Consider the following 27,597-nt stretch of genomic DNA (forward strand, 5'->3'; position numbering starts at 1 on the left):
AACATCTACCTTGTATTGATAGATATATAGCGCCGATATACTATTTGTTCATTTTTTGATTCGTCATGCCAAATAGATAAGCGTATTGTTATCATGATTTCTCTCGAATAAAACACATTGCGTATCATGTAGTCATACTTAGTATCAATTTTCTAGCACGAATGTATAAAATATGTTTTATCATAGTTTATGCATTTTTTGATAATATAAATTAAATATTTTCATAATTCATATTATACATATTTAATTGTATCTAATATAGAGTAATAGATTATTAAAACACATATAATTATTTATGTTTAATAATAAGCTTGAATTTTTACCTAAATGAAAAAATACATCGTTTTGTAGTATTACATTGAAATAGTTTCGCCGCTTGCGTTAAACACACGAGAGTCAGTAGGGCCCTGCACCTAAATTTTCAAATTTACGAATTTGCAAAACGTTTCATGGAAAGACTATCTTTCAAGTTGACAATTGTTACAATCCCGATGGTAGCAATATTGCAAGTATTAATGTAAGTACTCGTTAATGCCATCCTTATCAACGATTTGAAGCAACATCTGATAACGTCGAAAACAATTTTGATTTCTGCCTCAAGTCCCGCAAACTCTAATTACGGTTCTGCATTGAAGTAGCAATACAATTATATAGGATGACATAACAACTAATTTTTGCTATTAATACAATTGATATCAACATGATTACTAACAATATTTCGCAACATATTGCAATCATTTTATGTTTCTAAGATTTTAGTTAATTATTACGAAAATCTTAGTTCAATTATATTAATTATTTTTTCTCTTCTAGAATGTCTCAATTTTATGCAAATATGATATATTTTTTGTAATGATAATATAAGTTCATAAATGTTTACTGTAAAAAATAATCTATTTCATTGTTGTATTACCATCCATAAATCATTGATAAGATTATGCAAATGTATGCAAAATTATATAATAATGTTTACATATTAAATGGTAATGTTATTTGGGATCAACTATGTTAGGAACTTATGAAAGGACCTTGAATACATTGTGAGAAATCATTTTACAAATCAATATGACCCCTACTTTAGTTGTCAAATGACATGTTGTCTAAACATACCAATAGAGGCAGAAGAAAGAAGCACAAAGAAGAATTATATCGTTATATAATTACACTCTACTGTAGCAAGTCATTCTTCTCACTACTGTGATTTTCTTGCACAGTAATAAATGTTTTATTCATTATAATTGCTTATATCTTATATCATATTTCGATAATATAAATAAATATTAACTTTCCGATTTTATGATAACATAATACATATTGTTTGATAAATATTATTGCATTATATTGCATTATAAAATAATATGACAAACGAAGTACAATATTGACTTTAAATTTTTTATAATATTTACTTCAATTAGTGCTCTTACAATTGTTCATTATTTATACTATTAAAACTTTATTTAAGGTATTATATATTAATTATTTAAATTACAAAATATGAAAATATTAAATATAACATATGGTTTATTCAATTTTAATTTTGCTAAACTTGATAAGTTTGTGTGCTACTAAATAGAAGTGTTAATAATTCTGGATCAGTTAAATTTTTTCTGTATTTCTGTACCATTTCTTGAATCTTCAAGCGCCTACGTACATGTGGTGGATGGTAACTGCAAAATATAAAATATTATTCGTATCAATACTATGCAAGTATAGTTATAATCTTATGTACCTGTCATTATCAAGCCTTTTCCTACGTCCCATATTTAATGCAGTTTGTCTGACAAGTGTTCCCAATACCCTTCTAGATACAACCATACCATCAATTAAGGGTGTAGCCAAATTAATTCTAGAAACTGGACCTTGTAATCTGACTCTCATTAATCCACTACTAAGTGCTTGGAGGAATATTACTTGTACATCTGATACTTGTATCACTCTAGATTGTTCAAGACCAGTATAAGTACAGGGAAGAAGATCACCTATACATAAAATATGATCTCAAAATTCTGAACATTTAACATAAAAAATGAATATAATTTATAGTCGAAATACCAATTGGAAACTGCGCATAATCTTCTAAACTTTCTAGCCAAACGACCATAATTTTAATATCAGTTTGTACAGGTAAAACTTGTTTGGTTGTTCTTCTCGGTTTTACTGGATCCGCGCTAGAAGAATTGGAAGGATTAGATCCTGTCAAGCTAGGTGGTTGTTTTTCTAAATCAAGTGACATCGTTCGTGGGTTTTGTACTGTATTCTGCCCCGTTCCACAGCTCCTAGAACTAGTACTTTCACTGATGCTTCTTTCAAACCAAACTGCAATGATTAGTTATTGTGCAATTATACATAAGATAATGTTTAAGATACATTTATATCCACTAATCAAACATTACTTTACTTGTATTTTACTTAAACTATACCTTGATTATTACTAATGTCACTGCCGAAACTTGATTCTTCTAACGAATCTGAATTTTGCATATTATTTGATTGAGTTGGTACGACAAAAGCAATTTCAGAGCTAACATCTGCCCAATAAAGAACATGAGTATCTCCATTGTAAAGAGCTCCACCATGATCACTATGAGCTGGTTGTGGTACATTCACTTGTGGTGTAACTCTCCAGGAAGTGGAAACATGACCAGTCCAACCTGCATGTGCTGATACAGAGACAGGCCATCCTAGTGAATTTAAGAATTCCAAAAAGTTTGGCGATACATTCATTTCATGTAACTGCAAACATGAAAATCCTTTACATAAAGAGAACTTACAGCAATGCAACATTGTGAAATAAAAAATGCAATTACCACATTAGACAATATTTCTGTAGAATTCTTTTGACCAGGTTTAACATAAAAAATATATACAGTGTCGCATGTTCGTGGACTAATATTATCTAAAGTTTCTAAGTCTAAACAAAATCCCGGCATGGTTGGGTCTAATGCAGTAAGACTACCATTTCTAGATTCGTCATTTTCTTTAGGTTCCATATTTAGGAAACCAAAATGACTCAAAAAAAGACGCGCCGTTTGAAATTCGTGACAAATTTGAGGTGGTGCGCATTCCTCCGATTTCTCGTCTGAAACTTTATCATAACCATCACAATATTTTGTTTCAATATTCATTTGACGTTCCAATAACTGTGATAAAATTTGATGTTCAGTTCTTATTACATCATTGTTGTTCATGACTGCTTCAAGACTTGGTATAGATTCATCCCTAACAAAATGTTTGATCTTTTCAGTAAAATTTACTTTCTAAATGCAAATATAAATATTTTGGAAATACAACATACACTTTACAATGAGGAATTCTGTCCACGTTATCCGGGAAAAATCTAGGCTTGTAGTCTGTACGTGGTGCAGCTTCCGCTAGTGGCAGTGGTCGACCTGGATTTGTGTTTACACTTCGTATACTGGACCTATGTCGTGGTAAATGGCGAAGCTGTAATGTCCATGCATGTCTGCCAAATGGGCCACGTATTAATACAGTTACAGTAGGCTGTGGATCCTGATCGTTTCCGAGAGGTTCTTCTAATAAAGCCAATATGGTAGCATTTTCGGCAACGAAATAACGGAATCTTTCAACTGCTGCTTGGCGTGGCACTCGACCACCAGTCCAACTATTGCAATGACGGAGAAGCGATACTTCGTCTAACAAAGATGACAATGACTGTGCTCCGCATGCACTGGGAAAATAACCAACCTATAAATTTATTTACAATAATTATTTTAAACCACATTTGTTACACTTCATTTGTAAATATTTATAAATACCTGTTCCAGAATGACTGTTAGAAGTGCATCAGCAGCATCTCTAACACGCATAGATGCTGGTTTTAATTCCTTCTCATCTTTCATTTTAATAGGTTCACCAGGTTTCCCTACACTTTTAGTTCCTGATACACCAAGTTCAACAACCTCTAAAACTGTTGTTAAACAATCTTTATCCTACAAGAATAGTTCTAAGAATCAGTTTATTATAAAAATAATTAATATTAAGTATATACAAACAAAATACTAACTTGTAGTAATTGAGGATGAGCAGTTAACCAAGTCGTTAAGCAACTAAAAGCAGCAACAATAGAGGAGTGAAGATCTTTCGAATGAGCAGGTGGTGGACGCCAACATTGATAAGCGATGTAATCACAAAGCCATTTTACGGCACGCTTACATTCTAAAGCATCTATAATTACGAAAAATTTATGTTACAATTGAATTGTAAATTATAAAATGATACTATATAATTTAACCTGTTAGCTTCCTCGCTGCATGTAAAATATTGAACATTTGATAAATTAATCTGTTTTACATATTAAAAAAGATTCTATAGTGTAGTAGACATTGTGCTTTACCTGTTTCACGAATGCGTGTTCTTGCTAATCCTGATAATATTTCAAGAGCTGCCAAAGAAATATTTAAATCCGTTTTCCATGATGATATTAATCTGTGGCAAACCAAATATGTTGCTCTTACAAAAAGGGCATGAGCTGAATCTGTAACAATAATCCCATACTTTTTAGTAATTAAAACTATAAGAAATAAATTTTTGAAAGTACAACTACAAGCGTACATTAAATCCTTTAAAATGCAAGCTTTTGCATAATCTTGTTTAAAGAAAGCTTCGATGTATAACAAAAATATAAAAATAAAATATATGAAACACTCCACAATATTACTTGTACGTATGGTAATCAGAAAACAGAAATAATATAAAAAATACTTGTATTTACCAAATGCAACACATTCCTCTTGAAGAGTTGTAATATCAGAGGTTTCGCCGAGCGAGCGTTGATCACTGGATATACTTATTTGACTGGCTGAATCGCTGGTGACTATCAAGCGATGATGAAATGGTATAATGATAAATGTACAACAAAACACAACTTATAATAATAATAACGATGAATGATTTCTTACAGAAGCACGCATGAAGCAAATACAATAAAATGTAATATTAAGCGGTATGATCTTACATTGCATAATCAGGCTGAATTACTTAATTTTAATGTACAAACAATTAATGAATATCCTTATAAGTTGTCATCTCAAATAATAAAATATTAATTTCAACTATTATTCTAAAACGATGCAATTAATACTTTTCGATTTCAGTACAAGGGGTGAATATTTTAAAAATATTTAAAACAGTGCATTCAATATTGACATATGCAAGTTAACCTTATTTAAATAGTACATTATAACAAACCTGATGACAATAAATTAACAGCAGAATCATGTGCTATAGTATCAGGTTGTGTCACTTGTTCAACTTCTTCTGCAGCTGCAGAATCTTGTACGCTTAATAAAAGAGCTCCTAAAATAATAACACAAATTATAACAGTTTCAATACCTTTAATTTTAAACTTACCTAATAACATATGAGTATTCTGAGGATCAGTTTCAACTTGTAATGCATTTATAAGTAAATTCATAAGTCTTGACTTTAATTGTGCGAATGTTATATGACCCTTTTCCGTGATTACTGAATTTGTAAATGTCGGAAGTTCCTTAATAGTGAGATTCTGCAGATACAAATTATTAAATTTGAAAAAATTGTACATATTATATACACATGTAATAATTAATAACGTCAATTACTTGAAAATGTAAAGGTAATGCTAGCATTGATATTAGTAAGTGTATGGAGGCTCTTCGTAAATCAGGTTTCGATACCACGTTAGATTTCAGTTTTAAATCTTTTTCTGGAAGAACAGTTTCAAGTGCTGAAATCATTGCGGGTACTAATACTTGTACGCCGTTTAAATCTAAACGAAATAAGTCTGCAGAATTTAAAATAATGCTTGCTAATGTTTCGCCACATTCTCTAGACTGTAAAAGAAAATACAATTATGTCATATATACTTGTGTATACTATATCTGTAAAATTTTAGAGAATAATCCATTACTTCGTCAGTTTTAAGACCATGATTCATTGCTTGATAAAATCTGGCTAAATAGACCGGAAAAATTTCTTCACCAGTTTTCTTAGCACAGAAGATTCTACATAATGCACCTAAAGCTTCTGCTCTTCCAGCTTCGTAACGATCGATACAAAGAGCTGGTGGGACATCGTTAATACTTTCTTGTAGTGAACTAGGACCGTCGACGAGCACAGAAGATGGGCGCTTTGTTGCACCTGATGGTTCTTTTCGCGAATAAAATAATGATTATCATGTATCACTTAGTTATAAATGATGCTACATATAAAATAATACTTACGAGGTAAGTTTTGTGACCACCCATCAGTACCTATGAATGCAGCCTCAAATAACCATTCTCCAAAAAGATGCAATATACTGTTGCATTTTGGACGCCCTGGAGCTAATGGAGGTCTAATATCTTGAACTAGAGAAGTCATAGCTAGAAATATAGGTAATGATCCTATAATATATGAGGCACATCATTTTTTTAGATAAAAGTAATTTACAAAATTTTACATGTTGTACTGGAGGCTGATGATGGTCCTGAATTAGACATCAAAATAGGTGGTGTACTTGTAACACGACTTGTTGTCAAACCAATTAAGGAAGCTTTTGGAATTCCTATAACAGAAATTCAGCTGTAACATATGCAATACTATTTTATTAGTATAATAACACTAAAACGGTATACTTCTTTTGTAATAAGAAGAGAACAAGCTTAAAGAAATATGTATATACAGTTTAAAAAATAAAAGAGTACACAGGAAACACCAGAAGATAAGTGCTCAATACCCTTAGTGACTGCAGAAGGTGTTACACTGAAACTTTTGGCAAGTCTGCGCTGTGTTGGAGGTGTAGGAGAAGGTTGTGTCAGATCCTTGTTACTTGCTTTATCCCACCCTATACCTCCACTTCCAGTGCTTCCAGATCCAGATGTGATTGTAGATACACAACATTCTTCCCAGCAACATGCCTGTGAAACTCCTAAAACATTTGTGACTGCGTGCAACCATCACCAAAAAGCAAGTTGAAAAGTCTGTACACTATTTCAAGTATCTCAAAGTCGAAAAGGTGTGAAGGAAAGAACCATTTTCCTGTTGTAAAGTAAATTTACAATTTATGCTTTTTATCTTTTATATGTATATATATGGTCCTAACAAAATATGACATTAATCATATTTATATATTTTGAAATTGTGCATAGTTTGATTATAATTTCATGCTTACCAAGAAAAGCATCAATCTGTCCAGCTATACCTTTTATGGCTTTTAAAAATATTTGTGGTAAACTTTGCAAACATGGATGTTGACATGGATCAATTACATTTGGACTAGCAATAGCATATTGTAAAAATGCTTGTGTCTGTGAAATAACAGCAGGTCTGCATAAATCAACTGGATCACCTATAGTTCGTAAAAGTCTGTACCAAGCTTGTGCTACTGCTTCATCTGACATTGTAGGTGGTACAAGTTGAGAATCTTCTTCGCCTAAATATGTCATTATATATTATAAATTTATAATTCGTAAAGTAACATGAATTATTAGCTAAAATCACTAACTTATTTTTAATTCTGGGAACATTGGACCATACATAATTTGCAAAAGTCTTGCTGTAAGAGCAAGACAAACTCGATTCCATTGTTCCACTAATGCTAATCTGTGTCTCCATCGAAGACAGGACTCCCTTAATGTGCGCCATAATGGTGGTGAAGGAAAATTACGTTCACATGCCACTAACCATACCTAAAAGTATTTTTATGTAACTAGTAATTTTTAAAATTTACCAATAAATAATTTATTAATACTACCTCTAATAATACACCTAGAACTCTTTCACACAACTGTTCTCCAGCATCTTCCCTTGTTGCTGGTGGAGCTAACAGTGCATCATTAATTCCAATAAGAAATAGTAATAAGCTTTCCCAAGTTTCCCTTTCTAAAGTAGCAGGGCCCCTTGCAATTTGTTGTAATGTTCTAAGTACTCTATGGCATAAAACTGCTTGTCGATTAATTGTATCTGTCCCTGCAAATTTAATATGTGCAATCATTAATTATTTATGTTTAAAAATTTATACTTCATTTGAGAACATATATCTTTAATACAAACGAATATTTTTAATTATAAATTACCTAGATCCTGATACAAAAATGGCCAAACTATGAAGAAAAAGATAATGACAAGTTGTTAGATGAAAATATTTTTAATTTAGCAAATCTTAAAACGATATTTCTTCTTTGACAATAATGAAATTAATGTTAAATATTTCTTGAATTATTATAAAAATTCCTAATATTATATATAAAGAAAAAGGAAAGTTAAAATCTTACCTTCTCCTTTTCGTGGAACAAATAAATTATGAAAATGACTTATTATTTTTCTTGCATAAAAATTAGGATCATCTACAATTGGTTTGGGTACACAAATCTTTGGTGTAGAATATAATGCAGATAACCATTCACAATATACATTAACACAATCTCTGACAGTGTCATGTTCAGCTAAAGGTAATGATAATCCAAAACATATCACTTCCATGCACCATTGTACTTCTTTATCTGTACATAATGGACTTGGCTCAGCTGCTTGTGTAATGCCAAGATTTGCAGCTAGTTGACGTACAATGGATAAAGCTACTTCTTTTCCTGCTCCGGGCGAAAATTTCTCTAGAACACTTTGGCTTTCTTCTGAGCCTTGTTGAATCAAAACACTTAGAGAAGCCCATTCGGAATACATTCCTCCTTGGGAATCCTAAAATTAAAATATCAATCATAATATTAATCTTTAAAAAATATAAGATTATACAAAACCTAAAAAAGATATTAAATTATAATTTACCTTAAGATTAACTCTGTTAAACACGCCTAAATTCATAGATTACTATACACTTTAATGTTTTACACTTGAGAATTATAATCAAGAAAAGAAAATGAAGATCACAATTTGGCTCGTTTAATCTTAATTATAATACAGAAATATTTTATTTCATATAATACCCGTAAAAATAAAGTGACTGATGGCTAAATTATGCACAATTTTGGGTACAACCATTGTCAGGAATAGATAAATACGTCCAAATGTCATTTGACAGTTAGTCTTCTCCTATACAATAAGTTTACTTGACATGACTTATATTGGTCATTCTACAATTACATATATGTACTTCTCAAGTTTTGATATATACTTCATTGCACGAGAATATATTTATTTTGCGCATCTCGACTAAGTTCGGAAGGCTTTTGATCACCACTGTGATTCCCTTCTATAGTTTTCTATTTCCGGATTATATAAACGGTGGACAAAAAATATATGACACTACCATATACCCTAAACTTTCCTCAGAAAAATAACAATCTAGGGAAACAAAGTTGCACTATATTTTATTAAGACATGTGTTGTAAGATCGCGTGCTGTAAAGCTGTGCTTTATGAGACTACAACCTCATACATTTTAAGATCTACGCTATGAGGTCATATGTTATAACATGAGATTTTATAGGACTACATGCTGTAATAATAATACATTATATCATCATGTATTTTCTTTAAGAAAATCTAACGTTTTCATCAATGGTAAATAATACGAAAAGTGATGATAGGAAAAGTATATGACATAAAAAAATTACTGAATATATCTTCTTGGCGTCGCACACTTTTAATTATGAATCATACTATACCAAATCAGAGTTACATGCGCAACACAAACGAAAAGTTGATGTTCGAGAAGTATGTTTTCTAGAAACGTACAGCATTTTCTTTGTTCCGTGAAATATTTCCACCTATCAGGAATAAAAAACTTATATAAATCTACATAGAAAATGATAAATTGTGATACTTACTTCAGTATTTAACAATGAGTTCAGGATAATATTTCACAAAACTTTAAATTTCATATTTTTTTTATACAAATTTGATTTACTAAAGATATCGTTGTATAAAGTAAATACTGTAAAGAAATAAAATCTTTTTTAATGAAACTAAAGAAAATATATTAAGAGCAAAAATGTAAAAAAGGAGAGTAAATGTTGTATTGTAAATGTATGTCATTGAATATTACCAAAAGTGCATAGATTTTTTAAATCCATATAAGGCTTGAAATAAAGAATACACATATATTTTTATACATAGTGTAAAATCAATTTTGATTGGACGATTTTCTGCCGATAATGTAGATAGAAGGTAAAAGACAACTCTTTAGCTCTACCTACTGGGTAGGATAGCAAGTGTTACAATCTTGTGTATTGTATTACTCGTTTTTTTGTGTATGGTATGTATCTAAATCTTGAAACGAAAAACATCGACAGATGGCTCGAGATCATGTTATGATTAATATTTCTGGTTGAATTTATATAAATGTATAAGAATATAAGATAATTAAAGTTAAGTGTCAAATACAGCATTGGGAATAATTAATATAAGGACAATGTTTCTGAATATGAATTGAAGTTGAAGTTAGTTTCATATATTTGTGCATTGGGGTAAATAGCAAATGAAACATGGCGTTTGTTTCTTTCATATGTTCCGAAGATATTGCTTCTTGATTTTTTTCTTTCGAGTTTTCAATTATCGACGGGAATAACGTTCCGATGCACTAAAGTTTCTTTTCGGTTACAACACTTGACCTCAAGTGTACAAACAATCAATGGTTATTTACCATTTGCTTAAAGGTTCAAAAATGAAAAAAGTTATTGTTATTTGTGTCTATTGAGATGTGGAAGATTTTTCAAATACAAAAGAATACAACATGACGTCACGCAGTTACACAAAATCTTACAGCCGTAAGGTCACTAGTATGACACCTGGGAGTATTCAATTTGATAAGCTTTTTAGGGAAAATAGTAATCGACCCTCTGCTGCCAAATCAGCAGGTACTGTTGGAAAATGGGGTATAACATCGTTTACATCTATCAGGAGCACCAATATCAATGGTACATATCTTTTCTTTCTATGTTCATTGAACATTTTATTATGTGTTTCTGTTTATTAATATTCATTAACAAAAATGTCTGCGGGAAGTGAATAAAATATGATTTACTTTATTTATTCCTAATAATAGTAACGTATGTGTTTTTATTGAATCATCAATTTCGTTTTATTTTTAGGAAGAAGAGATGATATCCATAATACGTTTGGTGCAAAAAGAATTAAACTTGATTATGGAAATCAAAATAGTCGTGTAAATTCTGGAAAAGATCCATTTTCATTTGAAACCGACCCTGACAATAAATCAGATGTTGCACCACCAGTTATTAAACCTAAGAAATTTTTTAAAAGTAGAAATGTTCCATCTACGATAGAAGAATCTCGCCAAGATGTGGCAATATGTAGACAAGTACCTGATTCACATTATGGTAGAGCTCGTGCCCAAAAAAATTGTCCACAGCCACCACCAAAACAAACTTTAACAAAAGTATCAAGTGTTCCAGCTAAGAAAGTAGCTGATACTTTAGATGGAACCAATAATGATCCTCCTGTTAGAGAAGAAGGGAAACCACCTATTGTATTAAGAATATGTAAAGGTACAGCACGACTAGTCTGTGGAAATGTGCAGAATTCTCAAGAACCTGAGCCTGAAACATACAGAATTTCTACACCACTTATTAGTCCCACTAAAGTAGATAGTGAACATAAAAGCTTTAATGTGGATACATTGAAAACTGATAACAAGACAGTTCGTCAACATGAACCTATTATCTCTACTGTTTCAATACCTATAGAAAATTCCGAAATGCGTAGAACTACTCGTAGTCGAGCAAAAAATCTGCATTTAGAGTTAACAACAACAACAACAACTTCTGTTATGTCTACACCATCAGCAACACCTAATTCACATAGTTCTGGTCTTTCTTTAACTCTTAGAAAATCTGTTACTGATTCCAATAATACACTAATATCTCATTATGATATTGTTAAGACTGATTGTAGTTCAACATATTCTTGTAAGCCAACAATTGAACCATTAATTGGCCGTGATCAACCACTGCCAACTACAACTCAAGAATTAATTGACATATTATCAAGTGATTCTGATCCTATGCAAACAAGGCCAATAATAATAAATGCTCCAGAGACTGAGGAAAATGCAGAGGTTGTTCAAAATGAAGTTCAACATTGTTCAATAGATATTCCAGCAAATGAAGTGGTTGCTAGACCTATTGCAGAACAGGAAGTAGAACCAGATCCTGAACCTGAACCTGAACATGAACCAGAACCTGAACCTGAACCTGAACCTGAACCTGAAGCTGAAGCTGAAGCTGAAGCTGAAGCTGAAATTGAAGCTGAAGCTGAGGCTGAGGCTGAGGCTGAAGCTGAACTAGAACCAGAAGCAGAGGCAGAATTAGAACCAGAACCAGAATTAAGACCTAATACTGAAATAGAAACTGAACAACCAGCTCGTATCAATGATAATGATACAGCTACTGCAAGAACTTTAGTTGATCAAGATTGGTTTTCTGGAAGTGATGACAGTGAAGGTGTCAGTGGTAATCCAGAAAGTGATATAGCATTGCATGTAACAAGTACAGTCACAGAATCACAGTCATTAGATACTCCGTGCACGACTGTTCAGAAACCGGCTACTAAGAAAGGTAGCATTTTTAAAAGTCGTTCAACGGGTGCGACAAATGGAAATAAAAGACGAGCATTGTACATACATAAATGGTGTGATAGTGATAAAGAATCTAATACTACAGATACCACTAATACTGGCAATACTACACCAACTATTGCTTCAGGTTCCCACAGTGGTACAGGACCTGTAGAATTTGAAGAATTTGATGCTTCAAAGCTAACAAGAGTGGTAACATATCCTGAAACTGATACAGACTTTCCAGATGAATCTGATGTTGTAACAAGTGTTCGTTGCGGCAGGAAAATTAAGGGTGTATGTATATTAAATAAAAAAAATCGTTTTCTTAAACAGTTTTTTTATAAATTGTACAATAATCTTTTGGAAAATTCTGGATTATATACTTGAAGAATTTAATTTCTTCTTAATGTAATATAAATATTTATTTTTTAGTTTTACACTGTAGTAAAAAATGTGAAAAAAGCTCACCAAATTCAAGAAAGTGGAGAATTCCAAGAGTTTAATGACGACGTTGAATATATATTAGACACTTTAAGAGAAAATAATCCCAATGCTACTCGTTGCCTTTCAGCTATACGATTAGCAAGTAAATGTATGGCACCTGCATTTCGCATGCATGTACGTGCTCATGGAACTGTTGCTAAATTCTTTAAAGCTCTTCATGATGCAACTAAAGATCAGGTATAAACTTCTATTTAATCTTAACGATTAATCTTAATGACTATGATAAAATAAAATTAGTTCTATAAAGGAATGATTATACGTTCTTTTGCAGAGCCTTGCTTTATGCACAGCAACAGTAATGTTTGTATTAAGTCAAGATCGTTTAGCTATGGATTTAGATCGCGATTGTTTGGAATTAATGTTAAGTTTATTAGAATCTGATGCAAGTCACAAAGATGCACTTGATGATTGTGGCCTTAGTCGGGCAGAACTTTTAAAAAATAAAGAGAAAGTACGTCAGTTATGCGCTGATATTCAAGCTCAAGGACATGCAAAACACTTAAATCTTGATAATATAACTGTAAGTACTTCATTAATAATTATAGAAATATAGGACTATGTACGAAATAAATTATTTTGAACTAGGTTGGACAACTTGCTATGGAAACACTTCTTAGTCTTACATCTAAACGTGCTGGTGAATGGTTCAAAGAAGAACTTAGAGAACTGGGTGGATTAGAACATATTGTAAAAACTATCAGAGATTGTCACCGTCATATTAATACCCAAGATATTACAAGATCTGGCTGGACAGATCCATTATTAGATAAATTACGTAAAGTTGATAGATGTTTACGTGTATTAGAAAATGTGAGATGAATATAGTTTCATTTAAAGATATACATATATAACATAAATTACAAATAATTTACTTTTTACTTAAACATGTTATTGCAGGTTACTGATATGAACGAAGAAAATCAAGTATATTTATTAAAATATGAAGATGGAATTTTAGTCAGCACTTTAGCAAATTTGTATCATCTTTGTGGACAAGAAATTCCTATTTACCCTACTATAGATTCAAGTGATAAAACTTCTACTGGTGCTGTTATTAGAGAATGTCTGTTTGCTATTATAAAAGTTCTTATTAATCTTACACATCGATTTAATAGACAATGTAAGATCTTATCAAACATATATTATTTTTTACGAAGGTATAATATTCATATCTAAAACAATTTTTCATTCATTCTTTTCAGCTTTCGGAAGCAAATCATTAGGCTCGCAACCAGGTGTTTTAGACTGTAGTTTATATCTTTTGTTGCGTGTACCAGAATCACTCCCCGAAGAAAAGCGTTTTGATATGATGATGTTAGCTTTGATTTTATTGATAAATTTAGTAGAGCAATGCGACGATAATAAACAACTTCTTATCGAATCTAAAGCTCCCCCATCAGTGGAAGATATTTTTGACGGTAAATATACACACATATATGATATAATTTAACGATGAAATGATTATAATATATTATATTTGTTTTTTATAAAACAGTTGAACAAAGTGGAGTAGAATGTTTGATTGATCTATTTTATAAACAAGAAGAATTAGCTCGTGCTGAGGAACAAAAAACTGATGCTATTTTAGATGGTCAGAAAGACTCTGAACAACCAGAAACTGTATCGACGACAACTAAATCTCAAGAAGAGTTTATAGAAGAAACTGTTACAAAATGTTTGTATTTTTTTATTTCTTTTATCGTGCTATAAAATTTTATGAAACATAATTTCGTAAATAATTTGATTTATAGTGTTACAAAAAGCGGGACGTCATATGGAGCATACCTTAATAGGAGCATACGTAGTGCTTTTACTTGGTTACTTAATAATGGATAATAAGGTAATATTTTCAGTAGTACGACATTAGAAAAGACATAAATAATGTACATAACAATGTACATATTGTTGAAACGCCTTTATTTTTAGGATTACGAATCATTGGTACGTAGTAGACTTCCGGATAACAATTTTACTACCATGGTATCTGTACTTCAGAAATTCTTTAATTTCATGAATTTAACTGCGTCGGTAATTATCTTTTATTATTATGTGAAAACTTAAACGAATACCTTATGCATTTGATTATTTATAAACAATTTGTAAACAACTATTATAGAATGAAGCGAGCAGCTGTGGAATTCAAGCTACTGAAAAGGTGATCAAGTTCCTAAAGATATCGGATGCCAGAATTGACGATGAGAAAAATGAATTACCATTATCAGCGTTAGAAGATTCAAACATAATGCTCCATTTATCTTCATCTTGATTGATATCATATTCATACATTTGATATTTTTTATTACCCTGGCATGCAAAGAGAGCCAAAGTTATATGTGTCCAACGAAGGAAATTTTATCTATTGCAGAATGAATGGACCTGTTTCATATTGACCATATATTTTGATATATATTTATTCATTTACATAATTTATTGCTGTACCTTTCATTAAATTGACTTATTTTCCCATTCGCAGTAACATGTTAGATATTAAGCATAAGTTAATTAAAATATGCAAAAACTAATACAATAAAAACCGCGCCTTGTAATTACGCGTATGGTTCGATTAAGTTTCTTCATATAGTATGTATGTATTATCATTATTTTACTTGCTTCGCCAATCAATAACTTTTAATGTTATAACTGTCAAGAAGAATAACAAAATGTAAAACTTCTTGCCAATTTATGATTTGTTTGCTGTATAAAAATGCGTAAATTTGAAATTTCACGATTATTCGAAATTTCAATTTATCTATATTTTCAGTTCTAATATACGATTGGCGGTGTTGGGGTTTATTATGACCCATTAAACTTTGAGAAAGCATTATTATGTAAGTTTATTTTAATATTAAAATTATACTGTAAGCCTTGTAAATGTAAATTTATAAATTATAATTGTATCTTAAATTTACAGTTTCAAGTTATTAAATCCCATTAAAAGATATAGGATTTCATAAACTTACAGTTTTCTTTAAAACTGTAACAAGTTTGAAAGGAAAAGTGATATATTATATTTTATTCTGTATATGTGTACAATAAATTAACTTAAAAAAATAGAATAAAATATCTGTAAAATAAAGGATTTTTAAATAAAAATTGAACATGTTATGCTGCACAAAGTACGATTTTATTATATGTGTATATACTTAAAAGATAATTGTTATTTTATTCAAAACTAAATTTGTTTTTAAAATTAATTTTTAATTTAATCTGTATAATATATAAAATATGAAAATTGGTTTGGTTTAGTTTATTGATTCTCTTCTAAGAAAGATAGCATTTGAGCCTTGTGAAGGCTCATTTAAGCCTTCTGAGTTTTATCCACTATGTGTATAGACCATAGAGTAAACGTGGATCATGAGAAGACATGAGTGGGGGAGAGAACTGGGCGAATACTCATATCTTTCGTCGAATGGAGATTACTATAAGTCTTTACGTAGCATGATAGTATTTATAATAGCAATAGTATTATCAACAGTAACAAAATGTTAACTTTACATCTTTTTTCAAGGTAAACTATAGTAATTATAACAATAATAGTGGGATATTTTTAATATTAAATATTGTAGTATTTATAATACTGAATTTTTAGGCATATCAAAACACAAAATAGGTTGCCAATAAAATGGTTAAATGTTACGTTTAATATAATAAAGGTAAATTCATCTAGTTCATCTTCAGATTCAGATTCTGATACTGAATCTCCTAACAAAAATACATTGATTAATAAAGATGATACTACAGAGGTTAGTAACAATAATAATAAATAATCAGAACTATTTTGTTTAATATTATGCATTAATTTATTTTTTTTTAAAGAGTACCAGTTTGAAACTTGCAGATTACCTACATGCCAAAAATAAAAAAGACAAAAAACAAGAAATTGGTAAGATCTTATTGTTGCTTAAAATGTATGGATAACAAAATACAAATTTTTATTCCAGAAAAACGATTATCCAAAATAGCCGATGTACTTTCAAAAACACCAAGTGAAAAGGATAAAGAGCAAATTCTCTCTAATCTATTAAATGCTATTTCATTAGAAATCGGGTTTGTTTATAATATCTTTTATTTCAACTAAAATAAATTTATAATAATGTCTTAATATTATATTAATTTTAGTGAAAAAAACGATGAAGTAAATGACAGACCATCTATAATTAAACAGATACAAAGTGATCATCAAAAATTAAGGAATACTCAAATTTCACTTGAGAAACAAATACAAAATGAATCATCTACAATTAGGCACATACAACAATCAAAGGATATTGAGAATTCATTTATAAAAGGAACACAGCTATCTATGATTAAACAGATGGGAAGTGAACAACAAAAATTCAGAAATATTGAGAGTGAATCTAGAACAAAAATAGAAGAACCATCTATAATCAAGCAGTTACAAAGTAAACAAAAAAAATCGAGAAGTAATGAAAGTCAACCTAGCAAAAGAATGGAAAGACTATCTATAATTCAGCAGATACAAAGTGAACAACAAAAGTTAGAAAATATTGAGAGTCAACGTAGAACAAAAAGGGAAGAACCTTCTATAATTAAGCAGTTACAAAGTGAAAAAAAGAAATTAGGAAATATTGAGAGTCCACGTAGAATAAAAATGGAAGAACTTTCTATAATTAAGCAGTTACGAAGTGAACAACAGAAGTCAGAAAATATTGAGAGTCAACGTAGAACAAAAATGGAAGAAGAACTTTCTATAATTAAGCAGTTACAAAGTGAACAACAGAAGTCAGAAAATATTGAGAGTCAACGTAGAACAAAAATGGAAGAAGAACCTTCTATAATTAAGCAGTTACAAAGTAAACAACAGAAGTCAGAAAATATTGAGAGTCAACATAGAACAATAAGGGAAGAAGAACCTTCTATAATTAAGCAGTTACAAAGTGAACAACAGAAGTCAGAAAATATTGAGAGTCAACGTAGAACAAAAATGGAAGAAGAACCTTCTATAATTAAGCAGTTACGAAGTGAACAACAGAAGTCAGAAAATATTGAGAGTCAACGTAGAACAAAAATGGAAGAAGAACTTTCTATAATTAAGCAGTTACAAAGTGAACAACAGAAGTCAGAAAATATTGAGAGTCAACGTAGAATAAAAAGGGAAGAAGAACCTTCTATAATTAAGCAGTTACAGAGTGAACAACAGAAGTCAGAAAATATTGAGAGTCAACGTAGAATAAAAAGGGAAGAACCTTCTATAATTAAGCAGTTACAAAGTGAACAACAAAGTAGAGAGAATGGTAAGAATACATCTAGAAATCGAATGTACGAAGAACCATCTGTAATTATGGAATTAAAAAGTAAACAAGAAAAATTAAATACTACTAAAAACCATGATCAAACCAATGGTGCACTGCACCTTGAAGCATCTATACTTCGGAAACTAAAAATCCAACGTAAGGCTAGAGTTCAGGATATCCCGGTACAAGAAGAGCGGTATGAAAATAAATAAATTAATTAAAAATTATATATTTCCTACAGAAAAATTGCAATTAACATTTATGCTAATTTGTGTAAAAATATTGATAATTTATGTAATATATGTAATATATAATAGGTCTTTCAATTTTGAGACAATTTTTACCAATGAGTTAACGGAAGTTCCGCCAGAACTTAAAACATGGAATATGTGTGAAGAGGCCCACTTGCAGTTGTTGTTGGTGAATAAGTCTCAGAATGCATTTCAGGAATTAATTAAATGGACTGAAGAAGGGAAGCTATGGCGATTTCCTATTGACAATGAACAAGGTGCTGTGTAAAAATTATATTTGAGAAGTAGTTTTAAGATATACTTATTACTGTATATTTTATTATTTATTACAATGAAAATTAATTTACTTTTCCTTTATAATGTAGGATTGGAAACAGAAAAAGATGTACATTTTTCAAAACATGTATTTTTGGAACAACATTTGGTAGGATGGTGTCCTACTAAAGGCCCAATACGACATTTTATGGAACTAGTATGTGTTGGTCTTTCAAAAAATCCATATTTGACCGTTCAAGAAAAAACAGATCATATAATGTGGTATAAAGACTACTTTGGAAGCAAACAGGATCTGTTACAAAAATTAGGACTTGTAGAATAAAAATTATTAAAATATGATTTTTACTGTTATTTAGAATATAAAAGATACAGTAAAATATTGTATTTATACGTTGTTACATATATATATGTATTTAAGATTATCATCATTTCCTGCATGTTGTTTGTTTTCGTCCCTCCTGGATTGCAGAGTTAAAATTTGTCCACCCGGTATATAACTTGATGGTAAAGACTATAGCATAGGCTGAGAGCACATGCGTGTTACTTTTAGTTACAAAGATGAAAACTGACATGCGCAGAACGAATAAAAACTAATTATTTGACTACATTTGACAACTATGTTCTCTTGTCGAATTGATAAACATACGTGAAATTAACAAAACAATATGATCGAAGCAGAAAATATTGAGGATCATAATGGACTACGTCCAGATGGTAGGCGAGCATTAGAATTACGACAAATTCGGATAAAAATGGGAGTTTTCGGTCAAGCTGATGGAAGTGCTTATATCGAACAGGGCAATACCAAAATTTTGGTTACAGTATATGGACCACATCAGGTTAATGATTTATTATGTATGAAACTTTTAATAATATATTGAAAATCAAGTTTTTTAATTGTTTACAAATTCTTGTATATTAGCCACGAGGTTCTACAGGAAGAAGTACCAGTAAGGTTACCAAGGGTATAGTAAATTGTCAATATAGTATGGCAGTGTTTAGTTTATCTTCTGGCGAACGTAAACGAAAACCGCGTGGTGATAGAAAATCGCAAGAAAAGTCACTTCAGTTGAAACATGCTATGGAAGCAATAATACACCTAGAATTATATCCACGTTCACAAATAGATATTTATGTAGAAGTATTACAAGTTGATGGAAGCGAATATTGTGCATCCATAAATGCTTCTACACTTGCTTTAATTGATGCTGGAATTCCTATAAAGGTAAAATATAACAGTTTGTACAAAATGTATTAATAATTTTGACTCAGAATATTTTTAAAACTTAAATTGTCCTTTTCTTTACAGAATTATGCTGTAGGTTGTACTGTAACATTAATTAATTCTTCATCTTTAGACAATGAAGATAGTTCATTAGGAACAGGTGTATTAGATGCAAATTATATAGAAGAATGTAATCGTGGTGTTACTTTATCTGTTATTGCTTTACCAAATAGTGATGGTATATCAAAGGATGGTTTAATAGTGGTAGCAGAAGGAGCAGGACAAAGGTTGCATTTATCACATTTTGAATCTTTAAAAGATAGAGTATTACATGGATGCCAAGATATAAAAGTTATTTTAGATCAAGCTGTTAGACATTATTTAACAGAGCAGTCTCTCCCATCTCTTTATCATGCCAGCATAGATTAGGGATATTAATAAAAGTTGTATACAAAATATCATAAAATAATATATTTTGTTAACATTTTCATAAAGACATATAAAACTTATTTTAATATTTCTTGTGGTATGACTTAACTATATATTATATAAAAAATTTTTTTTTAATCTTGAAAATATATTCCTTCCTTGATATTGTTGACATCTCAGACTTTAGCTCCTGGGTATCTTTCCATAATCATACCTACACCCTGTAATTCATATATTTGGTAAGATATTTTATTTAACTTAAACCGAAGTTTTTATTTTCATAGTTTTTTACCTGACCACCAGCAGCACAAGCTGCAATCAGACCAAATTGTTGATCTTCTTTAATCATTCGATTAGCGGTGTGAGTAGCTAGCCGCACTCCAGTTGCTGCAAATGGATGACCAATTGACAAAGAGCCACCCCAAGCATTCCACTTATTAAGATCCGGTATTCCTACTTTTGAAGATCTCCCCAAGTAATTTTGTGCGAACATATCCGAATCTAATGCTTTCAAATTAGCTAAAATTTGTCCAGCAAATGCTTCATGTATTTCCCACACTCCAATATCCTTCACGTTTAATTTAGCTTTTTGTAATATCTGCATTTTATTAGGAAACTTAATAAAATTGGTAGTTAAAAGTTTGAAACTTAAAATAATTAAATATACATAAAACAATAATTATAACCTTTGGAATAGCATATGTTGGTCCTAAAAGCAACTGATCAACTGGATCTTGAGAAACATAAGTAAAATTTCTCAAATATGCCTTTGGTGTAAGACCAAGTTGAAGAGCTTTTTGTTCTGTCATTATCAGAGCTGCTGATGCTCCATCAGTTAAAAAGGAAGCATTAGCAGCAGTTACTCCTCCATATGGCTTAACAAATGCTGGTTTTAATTTTCCTAATTGTTCCATTGTAGAAACACGAATTCCATTATCTTTATCAACAACATCATTTACATTTGGTACTAGAAAAAATATTAAGAACTGTTAGTATAATGTCTCTATCACCATCATATGTAAACCTTTACCTTTATAAGGAACTATGTCTGTAAGATGCCCTTGTTGTTGTGCTTTTGCAGCTAAAGTATGAGAACGTAAAGCATATTCATCTTGCTCTCTTCTTGAAATTCCAAATGCAGCTGCTAATCTATCACCGCTGTGTCCCATGGTTTCATTACTAGAAAATTCTGCTACAGCAGGTAGCTGTAATTATTAAAGTATAATCAAATGTAATGTATAAGCATTTATAAAATTTAATTCTACAATGAGAAGAAACCTACATCTGGTATAAAATGTGCTGGGCGAATACTAGCCAGAAGACTTAATTTTTGCTTCATTGATTTTGCCTTATTAGCTTGTAACATTAAGGAACGCATTTTTCGACTATGCCTTATTGGTATATCTGACATAAATTCCACTCCACCTGCAATAATTACATCATACACACCGCAAGCAATCAAGCCCATGCCAGTTGTGAGAGCTTGATTACTACTGATGCATGCCATAGTTACTGTGTGTGCAGGAGTATTATCACTGTATCCTGCACCTAAAGCTGCTTCTCTAGCAATATTTGAAGTACGTACTTCTTGCATTACAGTGCCATAAATAATGTATTCAATTATTTCTTTAGGAAATTTAATTTTTTTTTGCAGTGCCCTTATAATAGAAAATACAAAAAATTAGAATACATAATGTATTAAATCCGAATTAAAAAATATTTTAATTAACTTACATCAATGATTCTCTAGCAAGATCATATGCCATTAAATTTTTATAACTTGTACCAGCTTGCAGAAATGGTGTTCTAACACCATCGATGAAGACAATATTTTTAGAAGCATCATTACTTTTAGTTGCAAAACACTTCTGGATTATTCGCCAACTGTTTACAGAAGAACCTAATATAAAAAGTAAATTGTACTCTGTTACGTATAAAAGAAATATCTTTTACTTAAAAATAATTTTATATGAATATGACAATAAATATATTTATTACAAGAACAAATTCTAAATGTATTTGTTATATTTATTACAATACATAACAAATTTTTATAACAATTCAATTTTTTATTTGTAACGTTTAATTCTGCACTTTGCACTCACACATATTTAATACATATCAAACTGACATTACTTTTATTATCTACATAAAATAATTTAGCATACCATATTTAGCAAGCCCTTGCTTCACTGTAAGACTATTTTGTATAAAAAACATCATTTATATATTCAATATGAACTTATAAATATTAAAAAAGTTCGAGTATTATTGTCAAAATTTTTGCAAGTGTGGATACCCGCACAAAACGGTGAACGCGAGTGTTGTACTTTGACTTATACTTTAGCCACGTTCTCAAGAAATTTGTAATTGTGTGAACTTTAATAAAATCATTGCTGTGATTGGTTTAGTATGCTATGCAACCAATAGTAGCACACATGTTGTACAACCCTCAATTGTTTTAAAATTAGTCACTTGGTGCAGCACTGCTCGGAAACCACTAAATTCCGGGTACGAGCGTTCTATGATTTGGTATTTGCAAAAATATGAATGGGGAAATGTTGGCTACTATGACGATCTTAAAGCTGAACACTACTGCGCTCATGCAGTAGCAACACTATACTACACTATTGCTATATATCGTGCTGTAAAGAATAGAAGAATACTAGATACGCGCGGAGGTTACTCCGATTTTGACAGATTTCGATCATGCCAATTCAAATATCGAGTTGACAACAGTTGGACAGTTAATCTGTTAAGTTTACGTCATAATTTAAACCTCGCGTATGTATAGATTACGATTTTTATTCTCGTTACAGTTTATTTTTTCTCGCGTTGTATTTTAAGTTTTTTGTCATTTTGTATTTCTAATTAACACATTGTGGAAATTGTTGTCTAACAATATGAAGCTGCACACAGATGTATATGATAAATTATACTTGTGAGTATTTTGTCTCTACATTTCTTTATTGATCTTTAAACAGTTAATATTTTAATCATAAAGTATTGTGATTGCACATAATTCTTATTGTAAAATAATTTCTTTTTTAGATACATAACACCTGAAAAGTTTTATGTTGAACCTATTGGAACAAAAGTATTGCTTGTAGTTGATAGAGTGAGTCAACAGATTTACACCCAAGGTAATTAATGTTATTACTTGCATTTAATGTAATAATGTTATAGATTATAAGTTTTTAAGACGTATTGTTTATACTTTAGCTGGCACAGCTAGTCAAATCCCATCAACTGCAAGCCGTAGAAAAATATGGGGTATAATAGGGACTATACGATTGTTAGCATGTCGCTACCTGATAGTAATAACAGACGCTGCAGAAGTTGGAACTATAGCTGGCCATCAAATTTATAAAATAGTTGCAACAGAAGTTTTACCTTACACAAAATCTTCATTGCACCTCAGTGAAAAACAAGTGCAAAATAATGCCACATATTTAGAAATGATTAAATCTGTATTAAATACACCTTATTTTTACTTTAGTTACACATATGATCTTAGTCATACGATGCAAAGATTGCATAATACTCCTCCTGAGTTTTTACAGGTTATTGTTGCATTCAGTTATTATTCAATAATTGCTTGTATATGATAATCAAAATGCTATTGATAATTATTGTTTTTTATTATATAGATGCCACTTCACGATAGGGCAGATCTTAGATTTGTATGGAATGCTTATCTTCTACAAGACTTAACATCAAGACCAGAACAATACAAGTTTTGTCTACCTATTATTCATGGATGTATCCTTGCAAATAAAATATTCTGAATTTATTTTTAGTACATATACTTTTCTTAACGTTTCTGCAGTTGTCTCATTAAATACTATTACTGTGACTGGGAGTACAACATTTAATTTAGGTATTGTATCTAGAAGGAGTGTACACCGTGCAGGAACAAGATTGTTTTCACGTGGTATAGATTCTACTGGCAATGTTTCTAACTATGTAGAAACAGAACAGTTGGTTGAATTCAATGGACACCGTAGTTCTTATGTACAAACACGTGGTTCTATCCCCTTGTTTTGGTATCAAGCACCAAATCTAAAGTATAAGCCTAAGCCTCAGTTGAGCATTCATGAAGATCACCAAACTGCTTGTGCTCGACATCTTGAAGCTCAGATATTCCATTATGGAAAGCAAATTTTGATCAATTTAGTAAGTTATCCAATGATACAAAAAAAAACTATTATTATTACTATTAAACAATGTACTTTTTTAAATAGATAGATCAACATGGTCCAGAAGCTATTCTCGAAAAAGCATATCGTAACGTAGTACAACGAATTAATAATCAAAATGTGCGGTACGAAGGTTTCGATTTTCATTCTGAATGCAGAAGAATGAGGTGGGATCGATTAAACGTTCTACTCGATCGATTAGCTCCTGAATTAGAGCAAATGAGCTACTTTTTGTTATTGGAAGATGGAACATTATTATCCGCTCAGGACGGTGTTTTTCGTACGAACTGCATTGATTGTCTCGATAGAACTAACGTAGTTCAAAGTATGATAGCAAAGAGAATTCTCAATGAGGCATTATCAAGATTGGAAATTCTTAGGAGGATCGAGGATCATCCTAGTATCGAAGAACACTTTAAACGAGTAAGAATTTATATATTTATTCATTTTGTACTACACATAGTTTCTTCACATAGAAATTTGACATATTTTAGATTTGGGCTGATAATGCGGATGTTATAAGTATTCAGTATTCAGGTACTGGTGCATTGAAAACTGATTTTACACGAACAGGAAAACGCACTAAGTTGGGTGCAATGAAAGATGGTTTGAATTCTTTAACAAGATATTATAAGAATAATTTTACCGACGGTTACAGACAAGTAGGCAGTTCTTACTTTTGAAACATTTTTTAATTTTATATTTGTGTGTAATATTGATTATTATATTTATTTAACAGGATTCATTAGACCTATTTCTGGGCCGTTACATTGTGCAAGATGGTGAATGTACATCGGTCCAATGTCCTTTGGAATGCGAAAGAAATTGGCGCTACGCGACATTCCCTTTGGTACTTCTCGTTGCATCGTCCATGTTGGTTGCTCACATAATCTTACCTTCAAGATACACTACTGAAATTTTGTTATATATGTTATTTTGGGGTGCTATGGTGGGTGGTACATTTGCAACCATCATTCATCATGGCAAACAATACGTGGATAAACCTAAGTTGCTTTAAATGTCTCTTAATTTCATGTACTACATGCTGTACAACATTTTTTCTTTATTCATACTGGGGTACACCATAAATTTTTTGTTACTTTCTTTTTCACTTTATCAATAATATATTTTCTTGTTATTAAATGTTAGAATTTATTGTAAAAACGAAACGGTATATTTTAGATCTATAAATTCTAGCTTTGTATATGCATTTTATGTTTTGAGGTTATAGATGTAATGTTAGGAGAGGAAAAAGTGTAGTAAAATTGAGCAAATACGTTCTTATTGATGTACAGTAGCAAGCACCGTAGACTTTCTTAAGGAAAATGGCGATGTAAAGGAAAGAGCCAATTACTTGTTGGTTTTTGGTTGGTAACTTTTCTTTACAAATTTCCAAGTTGAGAAGTAGGAAATTTGGAAGGCTGCTCATCATACACTGGTCTTTGTCCAAAGGAAGCCTACATTGCACTTGAATGTACATAGATTAACACCGTAGTTAATCTTCATAGTTGCTACAACTCTTACTTTTTCTACGTAAGTAGAGTAAGACACAGTATGTAAGGGAAATCGCTCGTTCCCTTTCTTGTAAAGTATTGTAAAGAGGCGAGGGTTCGATTTCAGGCAATATTTGTTCTCCTGACAAGCCGTACCGCATTGTAGTGCTTTGTATGTATCGTTCATAGATTGCCTGTGATTATTACTCGTGTTTATTCAACACTGCAGGTATTTGACGATACGTAAAATTTACTTGCAATGTAAACAAAGTAATTAATAAATTATTCATGATTTCTTTCAATGAAGACATTTTAGAAAATAATACAATCGTAACTATTGTTTATAATTCACGAATACTAGGTGATCTAGTCAGAAAACTGATCGTATTTTAAGATATGCGAAATGTTTAATGTATCCTGACATTTGATAGTCATATGCCGAACCAAAGTGTATGATGTTTTTAAAGTTTTATCCGATTGTCAGTTCGCATAGTAAGTGATATATCGAAGGATGTTTTGTTGAAAGAATATTTTTTAATACTTGATAAATAATTTTCGTACAAAACTGCTTACTTATTGTAAGTTAATACTTTTAATCCAAGTGTCAATAAAATTGTTTTCTCTATTGCAAATAAATGTTGCACAGCATCTATTAATTACGAGTAAACGTATGTCATGTTTTTTGGTATAACGCGAACTTTGTTAATCAATCGCACTGTGTGTCTTTTTAGTGCAATTAAAGTAGATAAAGATTATTCATCTTTAGCCAAAGGCGTCTACTTTAGTATTTGATTGATGTCTTCCAATATGTACATGCGTAATTTTTAGAAAACATTCTTATGTCAATTACTTTAAGGTATTTGAACATGCACAGGAGAAATAGAAAATAGAAATCTTTTCCCATGTTTCTTTTCACTTCCTTCATAACACAATTTATAGACTAAAAATAAAGAACACTAACGCAAATATTTATGAACTTCATTATTTAACACTTGGTAAGTAGCAGAATATTCTTTTTGAAAGATCAAGAAACCGATGTGACTGTGATTACGATTGATGAGCGAGCAGATTTCATTCGGTGACTTCGTAGGTGACATTTAATACTAATAACAGTGGTCGCGTACTTGTTTGTCTATCATTTATTCGTATTGATAGAACCGAGGAAGGAAAACAGGCAGATGACGTCATTTTTGTGCCGAGGCAAAACTTTTCGTGGCTTTGAGCCTTTGACAAACGGTCGTTCGTAATTGGATTCGTTTTATAAAGTTCCAACGAAACGTGCAGCCTTTCTGCTATTAATTGGAAATGGTAAGCGGTGTGCAGCTATAGTAACAGGGAGTGTGGACTGGAGGTCGACGAGGGTGATTAATTTGATTCAATTACAAACCGACGGCAGATCCAGGCCATCGATTTTATTACCATTTCTCTTTTGCTCCCGCATCTCTAGGATCTTAG

General features: G+C 31.0%; 6 protein-coding genes across 12 annotated transcripts; 4 read left to right on the forward strand and 2 right to left on the reverse strand.

The window, feature by feature from the left end:
- Positions 1-286: 286 nt before the first annotated feature.
- Positions 287-9,685, reverse strand: LOC100878656 (ral GTPase-activating protein subunit beta). 5 transcript variants are annotated; one of them, XM_012281383.2, is made up of 24 exons: positions 8,761-9,685; positions 8,253-8,673; positions 8,055-8,081; positions 7,733-7,947; positions 7,484-7,667; positions 7,151-7,411; positions 6,716-6,907; positions 6,440-6,544; positions 6,222-6,362; positions 5,909-6,147; positions 5,601-5,831; positions 5,371-5,524; positions 5,209-5,316; positions 4,733-4,834; positions 4,355-4,495; positions 4,253-4,267; positions 4,025-4,185; positions 3,777-3,950; positions 3,296-3,705; positions 2,808-3,219; positions 2,421-2,733; positions 2,053-2,316; positions 1,730-1,979; positions 287-1,667 (listed from the first exon to the last, which is right to left on the reverse strand). In XM_012281383.2, the coding sequence occupies exons 1-24, from the start codon at positions 8,794-8,796 to the stop codon at positions 1,541-1,543; spliced, it is 4,683 nt and encodes a 1,560-aa protein (XP_012136773.2). In that variant the 5' UTR covers positions 8,797-9,685; the 3' UTR covers positions 287-1,540. The 5 variants fall into 5 exon arrangements, with proteins under 5 accessions (XP_012136773.2, XP_076389763.1, XP_076389762.1 ...); XM_076533648.1 differs by lacking the exon at positions 4,733-4,834 and having other exon boundaries at positions 8,761-9,682; XM_076533647.1 differs by lacking the exon at positions 8,055-8,081 and having other exon boundaries at positions 8,761-9,681.
- Positions 9,686-10,024: 339 nt separating this feature from the next.
- On the forward strand, positions 10,025-15,918 carry wapl (cohesin release factor wings apart-like). 2 transcript variants are annotated; one of them, XM_076533653.1, is made up of 12 exons: positions 10,025-10,188; positions 10,589-10,849; positions 11,024-12,804; positions 12,943-13,191; positions 13,286-13,534; positions 13,600-13,824; positions 13,912-14,134; positions 14,217-14,432; positions 14,510-14,689; positions 14,766-14,854; positions 14,941-15,042; positions 15,131-15,918. In XM_076533653.1, exons 2-12 carry the CDS (start codon positions 10,666-10,668, stop codon positions 15,278-15,280), a joined length of 3,648 nt encoding a protein of 1,215 aa, XP_076389768.1. In that variant the 5' UTR covers positions 10,025-10,188; positions 10,589-10,665; the 3' UTR covers positions 15,281-15,918. The 2 variants fall into 2 exon arrangements, with proteins under 2 accessions (XP_076389768.1, XP_012136806.2); XM_012281416.2 differs by lacking the exon at positions 10,025-10,188 and having other exon boundaries at positions 10,195-10,849.
- A 448-nt stretch (positions 15,919-16,366) lies between these two features.
- mRpS31 (mitochondrial ribosomal protein S31) lies at positions 16,367-19,224 on the forward strand. The gene is made up of 7 exons (XM_003699411.3): positions 16,367-16,522; positions 16,604-16,757; positions 16,831-16,897; positions 16,956-17,061; positions 17,134-18,465; positions 18,587-18,777; positions 18,886-19,224. Exons 1-7 carry the CDS (start codon positions 16,497-16,499, stop codon positions 19,116-19,118), a joined length of 2,109 nt encoding a protein of 702 aa, XP_003699459.2. The 5' UTR covers positions 16,367-16,496; the 3' UTR covers positions 19,119-19,224.
- Positions 19,225-19,461: 237 nt separating this feature from the next.
- Positions 19,462-20,541, forward strand: Ski6 (exosome complex component Ski6). Its single transcript, XM_003699412.3, has 3 exons — positions 19,462-19,635; positions 19,719-20,021; positions 20,106-20,541. Exons 1-3 carry the CDS (start codon positions 19,462-19,464, stop codon positions 20,448-20,450), a joined length of 822 nt encoding a protein of 273 aa, XP_003699460.1. The 3' UTR covers positions 20,451-20,541.
- On the reverse strand, positions 20,478-22,828 carry Mtpbeta (mitochondrial trifunctional protein beta subunit). The gene is made up of 7 exons (XM_003699413.3): positions 22,619-22,828; positions 22,185-22,350; positions 21,733-22,108; positions 21,481-21,655; positions 21,137-21,417; positions 20,743-21,048; positions 20,478-20,671 (listed from the first exon to the last, which is right to left on the reverse strand). Exons 1-7 carry the CDS (start codon positions 22,671-22,673, stop codon positions 20,627-20,629), a joined length of 1,404 nt encoding a protein of 467 aa, XP_003699461.3. The 5' UTR covers positions 22,674-22,828; the 3' UTR covers positions 20,478-20,626.
- Position 22,829: 1 nt separating this feature from the next.
- Positions 22,830-27,040, forward strand: Sac1 (phosphatidylinositol-3-phosphatase SAC1). Of its 2 annotated transcripts, none has more exons than XM_076533654.1 (8): positions 22,830-23,234; positions 23,502-23,593; positions 23,673-24,013; positions 24,101-24,212; positions 24,280-24,626; positions 24,695-25,072; positions 25,144-25,311; positions 25,389-27,040. In XM_076533654.1, the coding sequence occupies exons 1-8, from the start codon at positions 22,975-22,977 to the stop codon at positions 25,665-25,667; spliced, it is 1,977 nt and encodes a 658-aa protein (XP_076389769.1). In that variant the 5' UTR covers positions 22,830-22,974; the 3' UTR covers positions 25,668-27,040. The 2 variants fall into 2 exon arrangements, with proteins under 2 accessions (XP_076389769.1, XP_003699416.2); XM_003699368.3 differs by having other exon boundaries at positions 23,094-23,391.
- The last annotated feature ends 557 nt before the right edge of the window (positions 27,041-27,597 follow it).

The sequence above is a fragment of the Megachile rotundata genome, chromosome 7 (assembly GCF_050947335.1).
Source record: "Megachile rotundata isolate GNS110a chromosome 7, iyMegRotu1, whole genome shotgun sequence".
Classification (NCBI taxonomy): Eukaryota; Metazoa; Arthropoda; class Insecta; order Hymenoptera; family Megachilidae; genus Megachile; species Megachile rotundata.